The sequence below is a fragment of the Cornus florida genome, unplaced genomic scaffold (assembly GCF_030987335.1).
Source record: "Cornus florida cultivar Cherokee Brave unplaced genomic scaffold, ASM3098733v1 CherokeeBrave_3.0.0_Hap2_Chr11, whole genome shotgun sequence".
Taxonomy (NCBI): Eukaryota; Viridiplantae; Streptophyta; class Magnoliopsida; order Cornales; family Cornaceae; genus Cornus; species Cornus florida.
The window spans coordinates 116415532-116429860 of NW_026775581.1; the positions used below are offsets into that span (position 1 = coordinate 116415532).

Genomic DNA, 14329 nt, shown 5'->3' on the forward strand with positions numbered 1-14329 from the left:
TTCTCCTGTCCGAATTCTTCGATTTTCCTTCCTTTTCTATTACGCAGGAGCCAAACCGCGCATACCAGTTATCCGACGGTTATAATTAGGGGATTAGGGAGGAAGAGAGAGACATGTTGAAGAGAGAGATTCAATCGAAAAAGAAAAAGAAAAAGAAAAAGAGAACAATTCAAATTCAAATTCAAATTCAAATAACCCAAAAGTCTTCCAAATCGTGATCACTCAGCAGACTCCTTACTCGAATATGGGTCACTACTCCAGCGGAAGCTTCTGAGGAATTTTCCTTCTTCCCAAACAGTGTCAGATCCACAAAGTAAATTTCTATTTCCCTCAACTCTCAATTCAACTCTTTGCTATTTCACCGTTCAATTCTCTAATCAATCTTTCCATTCAGTTCAACAAATGGCGTTGATTTGCGTAGATTTGCCCGATGAATGCTGGGAATTGATTTTCAATCGACTCAATCACCACTCTCACTTCGAAGCCCTATCTCTGGTGTGCAAGCGATTCCTCTCCATCTCAAATCGGCTTCGGGTCAGCTTAGCAATCGTCGACCCAACTATTCTCATTCACGGTACTATCTCTAAACTCCTGCACAGATTCAAACACCTCAAATCCATTGATTTGAGTAAATACGATGGCGATATCGATCTCAATCGTGTGATTATTGAGATTGCTCAGTCTAACTTGAACCTCGAAACCCTAAATGTCTCGAAACAAAAGTGTCTCCCACTGGAGGGTTTGAAAAGGTTGGGTTCGAACATGAAGGGCTTGAAGTTCTTGAATTGTTCAAATCTTTCGCTTTTACGTGATGTGGAATTGAGAGTAATAGCATATTCACTTCCTTGTTTGGAAGAATTGGATATAAGTTATCCTGTCAATGACTTTGATTTCAATCTTGAATTGCGTCCTCATGATCCGAGTGAAATCCATGTGACTGATAGTGGTTTTGAGGTCTTGTCTCGCAAACTTTCCAACTTGCGCAAAATCAATATTTCTGGGAATTATTTCATCACCAACCGCTCTCTTGTAGCTCTGTCCTCGAGCTGTGTTCTTCTGAGAGAAATTAAGGCTTTGGACTGCTCATTCATAACCCAAGATGGGATTCATTTCGTTATGAGTCACAGTCCTGATTTGAGTTCAATATCAGTGAGTGGTATTTGGTCTCGTCTTAGATCACCATCTTTTGAAGATTCACTTAGTTATCCAACTGCTTTAGGTACTCTTCATCTCTATGGTGTGTTTCTTTCAGATAAATTTCTCTATTCATTAGCAAAAGCTTGTATTCCATTAAAGAGTTTCGGGCTCTTTGATTGCTTGAATTTTTCATTGTGTGGGATCTCATTGCTTCTGCATACATATCACTCTCTTGATTACCTAGCTCTTTCGGAAGTTGATTTTCTCACTGATCAGGCCATAAGTGATTTGTCTCAGTATCTCCAAAAGCTAATAACTATAAAGCTCAACGGATGTACTAAGCTAACCAGTTCAACCTTCTTCACCCTTGCAAAAAACTGTACTTTACTGACAGATATTGAAATGGAGAGAACAAATCTCCGGAAAGAAGACTGTAGTATGGATTTTGTGAAGAACCCACGAATCAAGTCATTGAGTTTCGCAGGGAGTACCCATCTGAATGATGAATGTCTAAAAAGAATTGCTTCTGCCTGCCCTGGATTGGAGCTGCTTGATTTGAGCTCTTGTTTGGGTATTGCAGAAGGAGGTCTTGCCGAAATTTTGAAGAGCTGTTGTGAGATTAGGCATCTGCGGATTGATGATTGTGGGGGGATTAAGAATATTGGGACGGGTTCAGAACTCCCCAAATTGGAGGTTTTGCGAGCTGCAAGGTCCGGAATCAATTCCGAAGGGCTGGCAATGATTGGGAAGAGATGTTGTGGGCTCCTGAATTTGGACTTGGAGGGTTGCTTAGGAGTTACAACAGAAAGGGTTAAGGAAGTGATTAGAAATTGCACAAGGTTGAGGGAGATTAATTTGAAACACTGTCAGAATGTGAATGTCATTAGTGTAGATTGGATGGTGTTTTCCAGACCATCATTGAGGAAAATAATCCCACCCCCTCGTTCTTTTTGTACTGAAAAGCAGAAGAAACTTTTATTGTGCCATGGATGTCAAGTTTGTGAGCTCTAGCTTTCCAGAGCAACCAGGAGTGCTTCCATTGTACCTTTGTTTTATTTTCTTATGTGTAGTGTTTGTTTTGTGATAATAAAGGTGTGGAGATTGAAACTGCATTGCATGTTAAACACACCTATGATTATTAGGTAAGTTAGAGATTTTAGAACTTAGTCAATTCAATGCCATTGTGTAAGATGTTTTGTGATCATAATAAGATTTTGGATCTTCATCTTGTTTCATTGTTTTCCATGTATTTTTTTTTAATGGTCATGAATGTTGTTATAGTTCATAAAAGTTGTTTGATATTTGCAAGATATACACAGAATGAATGTAGGTGGAGCTCTTAAAACTTAAGATGTACCAAAACCAAATACAACCATAGATAAAGTGGAGTTCTAAAAACCAACTAAATGAATCACAATTACTTGACTTTGTAATTTTATTTCTTTTTTCATATGATGTGGTATAGTTTGCAATCAACCAAGGTGAAAAGTCGAAATGCCTTTATATATATATTTTTCTTAATTGGTACTTACACACACATGCTTCCAATATGGCTCAAACCCTAAAGACTTGGTATCTGGCTGGCATTTAGATCCTGGACATTTCTACCTACCATTCCATTTCTGCAGATGTCTGAACTGAAAATCGCAAACCAATTGATCACTGCAGCATACACTTGGTTTCTGTGTCCTTTTCTGTCTCTCTTTTCCTCTTAAAATCCATGAATCAAACGGAAGCTTCACTGAAGACATTTAAAAAATCACTGTAAAAAATACAGTAGCATTTAAATATAATTTGTTTTTATATATTACAAAAATTATTATTTTGTACTATTTTATTACTGATATCCCGATATTAAATTAAATTGGAAATTTGGAAGAGTGATTAAATGACATCTACAGAGTTTCATATTTATTTATTTAAATATCTTATATTTTTACTTGCCAAAAAAGCAGATCTTCTATTATTATATCTTCATTATTAATATATGATTTTAATAAAGTGCGTTTAATTACACAGCAGACTAATTTATCATAACATTACGAGATACATAGATGTATAGTATCACTCTGATACTAGTTTTGGCTCACGAAATATAAAATTTTCAAAAATTCGTTAAGTTTGATTGAGAAATTGAAATGGTTAATTTTTTATAAATGATATTATTTATTGTAAAGCTATCACAATAGTAATACTCTCATGTGAGCTCAGGTCCTTAAATGTTAAAAAATTGATTGATTACACTCATTCTTATTACTCTAACTCCTAAGCATGATCACAAATTAATTTTAGAAATTCAGTTTTTCTTAAAATATATATATATATATATATATATATATCTGTTCATTGATATATAATATAGCAAATGGTTACCAACCCAAACCTGGTGATGGTGGGTGGTGGTACAAGATGATTTCTTTTGAACTCTCTCTCTCTCCTCTCTCTCTTACCAAATGAAGCCACCAACCTTCGCTTCTGAAGAGGATCATGTCTATTAAATTGCAATAACCACTCTTCAATGTGGACTAAATGTCACTCAGAGAAGATCCCAGTCCCCACTTCTGCACCCGCACCCATCGCAATCACCACCCATCACCCTAGTTGCTGGCCATACTTGACTACGGTATCTCCTTGCGCCCTATGCTCTATTTGTGTTTTAATAAAAGGGTGATTGCAAACAAGCCGAGTTGAGTTTTTGACTGTTTAATTTCGATCTCAATTTAAGTTCATACAAGCGTGTTCTAGATCGAACTCGATTCTTTTACTTGTTTAATTAATTTAGATTTAAATCTCGAATTTGAGTACAAGTTTGAGCTTGAGATCGAAATTATTATAAGGTTGTTGGACTCTTTTACTTGTTTAATCAATTTTGATTTCAATCTTGAGTTGTTCAAAATTATTGTTTAAGAGAAATTGAACTATATATTTGTAAACAACTAGATTTCTGTTGTACAGTATTAAATCTTCAAACCTATTTAAGCTATCTAAATAAATAAAAAAGCACGTAGATAAAACCACGGTAACCATGTTATTGGTTATATAGAAAGATTGTATACAATATAATGAAGTGCAAAAAAAAAAAAAAAAAAAAAAAAATGTCAGAAAAATATTAATGTAATTTGGTAAGGTTTTTATTTTTAATATATATATATATATATATATATATATATATATATATAGCTCCCTTTTTTTATATTATTTGTGCCCAACTCTTTTTCAGCTCTACTAGGTTTTTTCCCATTCTTTTGACTCAACGTAAACACAAATCAGAAAATAGAAAAATGGATTAACCTGGATGTGCATTCTTTACTTTTGTACTTTCTTTGGTGACTAACAAAGATAAGCAAGTTGCATTTATAAATCTCACTCATGGTCAAGTTGCATTTATAAATCTCACTCATGGTCACATTGAATTATATGCCCACGTATGGCGAGCTCTCCAGGCTTTGCCTTTGATAATTACTTTTTAAAACCAAAAGTCAAACATTTATAGTGATGTGAATAGAGAGAGAGGGATGGGTGACCCAAAAATTAAATTAAATTTAAATAACTTTAACATCATTAAAGAATTCTATAATTACCAACAATTATGGTACATTAAGACGATTAAGAGTAGTACTTATTACATGAAAATGGCTATATACCCAATGTTTCTCATTAATGCTCTATTAGGTAGAAATAAAAAAATTGGATGGAAGAAATAGGAAGAGATTTCGTATGTATTTTCATCTTTTTGTTAGGTTGAAGAGATTTCGTATGTATTTTCATCTTTTTGTTAGATTAGATGGATAAAGAAAAGAAAATAAGTTCATAATTTACTATGTTGTTAAAAAATAAATAAATAAAAAGTTTTAATTGTTTTTATCATTATATTGAATAATATTTATAATATTGTAATTTATAAATATAGTACTGTAATTTAAAACTTGTATTATTTAGGATAAAATTTTTATAATAGTCCACATGTCTTCTTTCATTTCTTCTGCCCATTTTTGAGCGGATAAAAATTTATAATGAATTTCAAATGAAGTCAAAATAACATTTTATGATTAAAAATAAAGTTATTAATCAAACAAACGAGAATAAGTCAAAAATTTAAAAATAACATTACTATGATTAAAAATAAATTGATTAATCAAACATAGAGCTCATTAAAATCATCAATCTAATTTTAAAAATTTTCTTCTCAAAATTTTATGTAATTTATAAGATAAAGAGTTGAAATTAGAAAAATTATATTATATCCTCGGCTAGTGGTTGGTGAACTCTCGGGCAATCCGTATATCCATGTACCGTGATAATTAATTATGAGTATTTAGCAATAGCTTGTCTCATAAGAAATAAAGTTTTTTGATTAATCGAGATATTCGATAATTGTTATTCTGAGTATCCAATAGTTTTTCTAAAATTAGATATGCCCTTAAAAATTAATTACATTTTCAAGATGGAAGCAGGTGGGAAACCGATGGATTTCAATGCGAATGTAATGTCGTTTTTGTATGGATCAACTTGACATTAGGATCAAATTGGACGCAGAATTGGGTTTAAATATTTATACAAAATACATGTACGAGATTAAATATTTATTCCCTTTGTTTCATAAAAAGTTTCACTTTTAAAAAAACGTGACTCTGACAATTTAAACTGACGCAGTTTTCGAACCTAACATTATTTTTTAAACGGAGGTGGTATAAAATATACATGCACGAGAGAGACCGACTGTGTGTGGGTCCAACTTCCACCCACTACACGTAGCTGTAGACAGTGAACATTGAATTGTTTGTTCTTAGTTACATGATTATTCATTTAGCGAGCGATGAAGTTAAAGATTGGGAAAAAAAAATGATAGTGCCCATTTCTTAATACAGAATCGTGTCTCTGTATTTCTTCACGAAACACTCACTACTTAAAGAAACGGTCTTTGGTTTTAACCCAAGACTGTCTATCTGTCTGTCTTTTTTGTGATCATCATGTTTGGGCCGGCAATAGGAATGGGTAAAGCATCCCAATCAGAAAATCAATATTCTTCCTTGTGTATGAGTTAGACCTTGTAGAGAGAGAAACACACATGGGATGAGAGAGAAAGTTTGGAGATAAGAAGATGATGATGATAGAAGATAATTATGTCAATGGTGAATTTTAGGAGGAGGAGTAGTAGTGAGATGGATAGATTGATTGGCTTCTAAGACAAGGGTAATCAATAAAAGTAGCAAAAAGGGTAGTCTTTTCTCTTTGCTTTGTGTTGATATTTTGAGACTAGAAATCATTAGTTCCTGCCTTCCTCACCCACCCACTAGAGAGACAAAAGGGTGGTTAGTCATCTATTGGCACTAATAACCACAACCCAACACACACAAGTTATTCATCTCTAAGAATTGTGGTGTGGTGTGTGTGTTTTTGTGTGTGTTTGTGTGCACTGGAGTTGTGTTGTTGCAGCAATGTTAGCCATTAGGCTGCTCTGGTTTCTGGTCTGCTGTGCAGGAATTCATGTGATCTCCGCCTATACGGACTCTCGCGATGGTGAGCTACATATGCTCTTAAACATATTTAAATAGTATATGTTTAAATTATCATGTGTTCATCAAGTGTTTGATTTAATTTCTAATACGGTTTCATGTTTTCTGTTACATTCGCAAATTTCACTTGTGGCATGATCACCTGGCTTATGAATTGCACATTTTGATGTTTCATGGGTAGCTTCAGGCATAAAATTTTGTATTGAAAAGAGGATTTCAATTGCTATGTAGTAATTAAAATGAAAAATTGGAAAGGAAAATGTGAAGTGCGATTTTCTCTTGATCACATGACCATGAAATTTTGCTTGCTTTAATTGATCATAAAGAGAAATTTCATTCTTAGCATGGCAAGTATTTGTAGATTTTGCATTTTGATACCTTATGTTCAGGCTGTGATTAGAGATTTTCAAAATCAAGGTAAAAAATCCTTCCTCTTTCTGGTTCTAATAATCCAAAGCAATTTTTAATTCCATGCCAATGTTTCTCAAGCCTTTCAGATGCATTTTTCAGGGTTCAGACTGAATTGTCTACAAAAATTTGTTATTACAACCACATTTTGCACTTTCTTAAGCCTTCGGTAGGTGTCTTCAGAGTTCAGACTGAATCTTCAATAAATATTTGTTTTTTAATTCACAATTCACACTCCATCTCCTTAGTTTCACTTAATAATGTTTAGACTTGATAGTAGGTACTTGTACAACAATGCAGGTAAAATTAAATTTGAAGTTGCTTGACTGGTTTGATAAATAGTGATTCATGATCATTTTTCACAAATGTAATCAAGGATAGAAACTGTTATCAGCCAAATTTACAAGTTTAGGATATATATATATTTTTTTCTAATGGGTATTGGTATTTTGCTGATGGGTATTTATAGACACTCTCTTTAAGCTTCTTATATTCTTGATACTAGCATTTGCTAGCTTTCCATAAGTGCATGGCCTGCACAATTTTCAAGAGTCCAAGTCCTTGACTTCATATTAGAAAACATTTCTGCTACATACATGGCTGCAAATTAAGATGAACACACACCGATATACTACCCTTACTTGAGATAAAGCCTCTTCTGGCTACTTAAATTCCTTGATATACTGCTCTTCTTGAGACAAACGCAGTATGAAATTTAATAAGCTTAAAATGGTGATATGATGCAGCTGTGGTACTCCGCTCTTTAAAGGATCAATGGCAACACACACCACCAAGCTGGGATAAGTCAGATGACCCTTGTGGAAGAGCTTGGGAAGGAGTCATGTGCAACAACTCAAGGGTGACTGCTCTGTGAGTAGTTTTCTAGTATTTCACCTGGTCATGGTTGATTAGTCTTTTTTTCGTCCTTCACTAAATGCCTATTCCACTGGATGACTGTTGCAAGCCTACTGATTTTTTCAGGGGACTATCAACAATGGGACTCGTAGGTAAGCTAAGCGGTGGTGACATTGGGGGGCTCACTGAATTGAAAGTGTTGTGAGTCTTCTTATCCTTTTATCAAAAGTGAAAGACTAGTCATTTAGTTGCAGCATACCACCAAAAGTACCATATGCACCAGCATTGAAATAAAATAAGAACATAATTCGGGTGTCTCTACTGTAAAGCAAAGAAAAAAGATTTGTGGAACATCCCGAAACATATATTGATGATGCTCTCATTCCCACACATTTTCAATTAAGGTCTGTTGTTGTTCATTAAGCTTAAGTTTGAAATTATTTTATTGCAGGGACCTTTCATTTAATCGAGGCCTCACAGGTTCCCTCTCTCCCCGGTTAGGAGATCTGACAAATCTGAACATATTGTGAGATCCAATAAACCGACTATTTCTTTTATCCATCCTGTTTTGGACTGGAATTCTTTTCCAATAAACACACATTTATATCAGTAAATTTTCTTTTCTCTCCCAGAATCCTAGCAGGCTGTGGCTTCAGTGGTAATATCCCAAGTGAATTGGGCAATCTCGCGGAACTAACCTTTTTGTAAGAATTGCTATAACAATTATCTCCCTTCATAATGGAATTGATAGCTTAATATTCTTTACTGAGTTTTTTCCATTCCTACTTGCCTTGACAGGGCTCTGAACTCAAACGGCTTCACTGGTGACATACCACCTTCTCTGGGAAAACTCTCCAACCTCTACTGGCTAGACCTGGCAGAGAATCAGTTGTCTGGAACTCTCCCTGTTTCAACTATTACCGCGCCCGGCTTGGACCTCCTTAAAAAAGCCAAACACTTGTGAGTGCATTTTAAATTTCCGACTTGCGTTCCGTGTGTAAATTATTTATTGCACAAACAACTGCTTGATACCTAAAAACCTGCAGCCATTTCAATAAGAACCAGCTTTCAGGAAAAATTCCACTCAGTCTTTTCAGCTCCGATATGGTACTAATACACATGTAAGTTGATATTCACCCACCAGTTTATTATTTTGATTATTCTCATTCTGACTGCTTGTGGTTCTGCAATGACAGACTGTTCGATGGAAATCAATTAATTGGGAATATTCCACCTACATTAGGACTTGTCCAGACTCTTGAGGTTCTGTGAGTAGACTCCACCATCTTGTTCATTTCATCCTTTTAGATAGTTCTTTATTTTTTTTTAAACAATTATCATTTTTCTCTCATCTTGTTTGGCATGCACGCTTTCAACCTGCAACAGTCGGCTCGATAGAAATTACCTGAATGGGGAAGTACCATCAAACTTGAACAACCTCACTAATCTCAATGAATTGTGGGTATTTCTGTTCTACCTGATTTAATATCAGTTGTTCATTTTAAAGTTATGATGATTGATAAGATGTCTTCCTTTATGGTCATATGTTTCTCTTGTAGGAATTTAGCACACAATAACCTGTCTGGACCATTACCCGACTTAGCTGGGATGAATTCACTCAATTATGTGTAAGAAGACTGTATGGAAGTTTATGCAATCCAGTTTTATCTACTAAAAAGTTGTATCATTGAACATGATGCCTTTGCTATTTTCTCTTCACAGGGATTTAAGCAACAACTCCTTTGTTCAATCAGAAGCTCCAGCTTGGTTCTCAACCTTACAATCCCTCACCACTCTGTGAGTTTTCAGTAATTGACATTGCAAAATGTGAAAAACTTCCTTAAACAATTGACCTATCTGATGTTGAAGTTTTCTATGGTGCTCAGGGTTATAGAATATGGGTCACTTCAGGGGCTTCTGCCACCAAAGCTTTTCAGTTTCCCACAGATACAACAAGTGTGAGTTCACAGATCAATTTAGAAGACCATGAAAAGTTAACAATATATTTAGAAAAGAAGCTTGGTTTACCTATTGATTCAAATATAATTATTTTTTTACAGTAAACTGAGGAACAATGCATTCAATGATACACTGAACATGGGTAACAGCATAAGTGAGCAACTGCAACTTGTTGATCTGCAGAATAACGAGATATCTAAAGTGACACTGGATTCTGGATACAAAAATACATTAATGTGAGTTTTCATTTCTTCTAAATGTCTGTGTCAACGATAATTAATGTACATTTTCCCCTGATCATCATTCATATTTGTCGATTTCTGTACCACAGACTTGTCAATAATCCAGTGTGCTCGACTGGTATCAAGAATACAGATTACTGCCAGATTCAGGCGCAAAACACACAGACTTATTCTACCAGCGTAGCAAATTGCAGGGGAAAATCATGTCCCTCGGATCAGAAGCTCAACCCTCAGAGCTGTTTTTGTGCTTTTCCATTAGAAGGGACATTGTTTTTCAGAGCGCCCTCCTTCAGGGAGTTGTCTAATGCCAATATATTCCACTCTCTAGAAATGACACTCTGGGAGAAATTAAACCTCACTCCTGGTTCAGTTGCTCTGGACAACCCCTTCTTCAATATTGATGACTATCTTCAGGTGCAGTTGGGACTCTTTCCATCCTCAGGAAAATATTTTAATAGGACTGAGGTACAGAGGATTGGGTTTGATTTGAGTAATCAAACTTTCAAACCTCCTCCAGAGTTTGGACCCTACTATTTTATCGCATCTCCTTATGTTTTCCCAGGTAAATGAATTCAAAATGTGCTTATAAATGCAATTTAAAAAACTTCCTTACTATTGAATGGATTACCTAAAAGAATACAAAAAAAAATTTCAGTTGGAGGACATTCTATTAGCACAAGTGTAATTGTTGGGATAGCAATTGGCTGTGCTTTACTGGTCCTGGTTCTTATCGGACTAGGAATATATGCTGTTCGGCAAAAGAAACGTGCTGAAAGAGCTATTGGATTAAGTAAACCATTTGGTAAGTCACGCAATCTATTGAAAAATTAAAGTTGGAGGCATTTGGTAGGTTTTGCAAAATGCCTTGTTAGCTCATTTTGTTTTCTTATGTGTTTCAGCATCTTGGGCTCCAAGTGGGAAAGACAGTGGTGGGGCACCACAACTAAAGGGAGCTAGATGGTTCTCTTATGATGAACTCAAGAAGTGCACGAGTCATTTCTCTGACAGTAATGAGATTGGTTCTGGAGGCTATGGCAAGGTAAGCCGTTCAAAGTCCTTGGTTGAAACCTAGGAAGTCTAGCAAGTCTAGCTCTAGTTGAAACTCATTTATTTTGTGTTTTTAGGTCTATAGAGGGGCTCTGCTTGGAGGACAATTGGTAGCTATCAAAAGAGCTCAGCAAGGTTCCATGCAAGGTGGGGTTGAGTTCAAGACTGAAATCGAGTTGCTTTCACGAGTTCATCACAAGAACCTTGTTGGCCTTGTGGGTTTCTGTTTTGAACAAGGAGAACAAATGTTGGTATACGAGTTTATGCCTAATGGAACACTAAGGGAGAGCTTGTCAGGTGAGCTCAATTCCATTTCAACTATTTATCATTTCACATAATAAGCAATGAGTAAGAGTTTATTCAGCTTGTGAGAAGCAAATACGAAATAAATGGAAATGAACACAATGCAAAACACAAGGTTTTAAGTGGTCCAGTGTGTCATTAAATGACCAATGACCTGCAATGGTATTAGTTCTTGTGAATCTCCAGAAAGAATTAAACAGAAAAGGAGTATCCAAACAGAAACCATGTAGAGAAACTTAAGACCATTACTTCATTATCTAAGAAAAATTAACCACCAAAATGAATTTAGTTGTTTTGATGGAAATTCTCTCTCTTTGATAGAAAGAAAAGTTGAAATATTAAAACCATCCAAAACTTTTCTGCTTATCTAGTTCAATTGATCGTGCCCCAAATGTAAAGACTTACAATCTTTTTCTAGACCTTTCCGTGAAATGTACATAGATAAAATTGTATATGATGTTATTGTAAAATTGTAAATCACTAGTGGGCAAACTAGTTGGATTTATCTTGTGTAGTCCATTTTGTATTATAACAACTATTTGTAAGTTGCAGGGAAATCCGGTATTCATCTAGATTGGAAGAGGAGACTTCGCATTGCTCTTGGTTCAGCCAGAGGATTAGCTTACCTTCATGATCTTGCCGACCCCCCTATAATTCACAGAGATGTCAAGTCCACTAATATTCTGCTGGATGAACACCTAACGGCAAAGGTTGCCGATTTTGGCTTGTCTAAGCTAGTGTCAGACAGCACAAAAGGGCATGTTTCAACTCAAGTTAAAGGCACACTGGTGAGTATTTCCGCACCCCAAACCTCTCTCATTTTTGCAAAGTATTACTGCACCCCAATAGGCTATATAGCCCATGGTAGTTAGTTGGCATTTTCTTGAGTTCCTTGTTAGTTGACATCTTCTCCAGCTTCTGAATTGGCAAAATGGTTAAATTGATGTTCTAGTTTTGAAAAATTAATTGAACAAGGTAGGGTATAAAAGTGGCCCTTTCTTTTGGAAGCTTTGGGAACAAGGGTGTTTGGCCTTTTCTTTTGGAAGCTTTATGGACAAGGGAGTTTTCTCTTGGTCTGATTATTTACTCTTCTTTTGGCTGAGGCCTAACTCCAACTTTTGATGCCTTCCTTGTAGGCCAAATATTCGTTACTAAGTTAAATATTAATCTATCACTCGAGGAAGAAATGATGATTTCTAAATAAAAATATTCATTGCCAACAGTTGTAGACAAACAGGCCGGCTAGTCTTCCCTCAAATGATGATTATTCTAGTTTTATTTATTTATTTATTATTATTATATTAGGGGGGGGTGGGGGGGGCAGGCACATGTTCAATTATATCCTCTCTTTTAATCTCCTCTGCAATACAAACATGAGCTTTAATGTTATAGAGAAACAGCTCATCTATTCTTCATGATTATATAATTTTTTATTTTTATTTTTTACCTTATTTACATATCATTTTTTTTAAAAAAAATATGTGCCACTTCACATATATCCTGATTCATAACCAGTAACCTGCTGCAGTTTTTATTTTATTTTTATTTTTACTTTATAGTAATGTTTGTTTTCCAACATTAAGTTGGTGAAAATGACCTTCGATTTTGTCCAGCCAACTCTGATAGATCAAGTAGAAACTTCCTTTCTCCAAAAAAGAAAGAAAAGTGTGGAATTGCCTTCAAAAATCTACGTAGCTAGGTTCTGTCAAAACTCAAAACTGATTCATGAATCAAAATCCTAACGATGCCATCTGGTTGCAGGGTTATCTGGATCCCGAGTACTACATGACACAACAATTGACTGACAAGAGCGACGTGTACAGCTTCGGTGTAGTGATGCTTGAACTGATAACTGCTAGGCAACCAATCGAGAAGGGAAAGTACATCGTCCGCGAGGTGAGACTGGTAATGGACAGGACTGACGAAGAGCACTACGGGTTGAGGGAGATAATGGATCCATCCCTTAGAAGCACCACATATCTTGTCGGGTTCGGGAGGTTCCTGGACTTGGCAATGCAATGTGTGGAAGAATCAGCTCCGGACCGTCCAACAATGAGTGAAATAGTGAAGACACTAGAGACCATTCTACAAAATGATGGGCTGAACACAAACTCAACATCAGCATCCTCATCTGCCACTGAATTTAACTCTGCTAAGGGTGGTGCTCCTCGACATCCTTACAATGAGTCAACTCTGCCTAAAAAGGATGTCAATGGCAATGGCAATGCCAATGATAGTGATGCCTTTGAGTACAGTGGTGGATACACTCTTTCCGCAAAAGTGGAACCCAAGTAGCATATATAAATATATATTATATGATGTTTTGTAGGTTTTCCTTTTTGACATTTTTGAATTGTTTTCTTGGAGAATTTGGTGACTATATGGTACAAAGACGATTACAAAGTTTGATTGTCCGTAAAATGTGGGAAAATTATTAGTAAAAAGCGTGAATTTGGTTACTACATTTTTTTTTTTTTTTTTTTTTTATTGTTTTTTGTTTTTTAATATGATGACAGTGCCTATAAAACGCACGCGCGCCCAGAGACACACAGTATTGTGAATGTTGCTGCATTATTACTAGGGGTACAACTGACAATTGTTCAGAAAAGCTGCTTGAATAGAGGATTTAAGAAATGTTCGTGGAAGAAATTTTGAGTGGAAGGATGGGCAACAAAAGTTGTTTTGAATTGTCATATGATCAATCAATACCTCATTATTTTAATTTTTATATAGTTTTTGGATCCCCTGTTTAGCTAGGTAAGAAATCATTGATATTGAATGTACAGACACTTAAATATATTTATTGTGATAACTTAATATGTCTTGGGAGAAAAGTTTCTTTCAACGGGGGTGGGGCCTTGA

The 14329-nt window shown here is 35.4% G+C and overlaps 2 protein-coding genes across 2 annotated transcripts; both read left to right on the top strand.

Moving 5' to 3' along the window:
- Window positions 1-2372, top strand: LOC132282930 (F-box/LRR-repeat protein 4). The gene is made up of 2 exons (XM_059784772.1): window positions 1-313; window positions 395-2372. Exon 2 carries the CDS (start codon window positions 403-405, stop codon window positions 2146-2148), a length of 1746 nt encoding a protein of 581 aa, XP_059640755.1. The 5' UTR covers window positions 1-313; window positions 395-402; the 3' UTR covers window positions 2149-2372.
- Window positions 2373-6002: 3630 nt separating this feature from the next.
- Window positions 6003-13926, top strand: LOC132282927 (leucine-rich repeat receptor protein kinase HPCA1). Its single transcript, XM_059784767.1, has 19 exons — window positions 6003-6657; window positions 7808-7931; window positions 8043-8117; window positions 8368-8442; window positions 8549-8620; window positions 8715-8876; window positions 8963-9037; window positions 9113-9184; window positions 9303-9374; window positions 9476-9544; window positions 9639-9713; window positions 9803-9874; window positions 9977-10111; window positions 10207-10679; window positions 10773-10919; window positions 11017-11156; window positions 11242-11461; window positions 12020-12255; window positions 13229-13926. Exons 1-19 carry the CDS (start codon window positions 6576-6578, stop codon window positions 13760-13762), a joined length of 2910 nt encoding a protein of 969 aa, XP_059640750.1. The 5' UTR covers window positions 6003-6575; the 3' UTR covers window positions 13763-13926.
- The last annotated feature ends 403 nt before the right edge of the window (window positions 13927-14329 follow it).

Bases quoted from the DNA above. Each gene is read 5' to 3' on its own strand.
- LOC132282930 (XM_059784772.1), top strand. From the start codon at position 403: ATGGCGTTGATTTGCGTAGATTTGCCCGATGAATGCTGGGAATTGATT.
- LOC132282927 (XM_059784767.1), top strand. From the start codon at position 6,576: ATGTTAGCCATTAGGCTGCTCTGGTTTCTGGTCTGCTGTGCAGGAATT. The intron at 9,375-9,475 runs GTGGGTATTTCT...TTTCTCTTGTAG, and splicing joins CTCACTAATCTCAATGAATT to GAATTTAGCACACAATAACC. The intron at 10,920-11,016 runs GTAAGTCACGCA...TATGTGTTTCAG, and splicing joins TGGATTAAGTAAACCATTTG to CATCTTGGGCTCCAAGTGGG.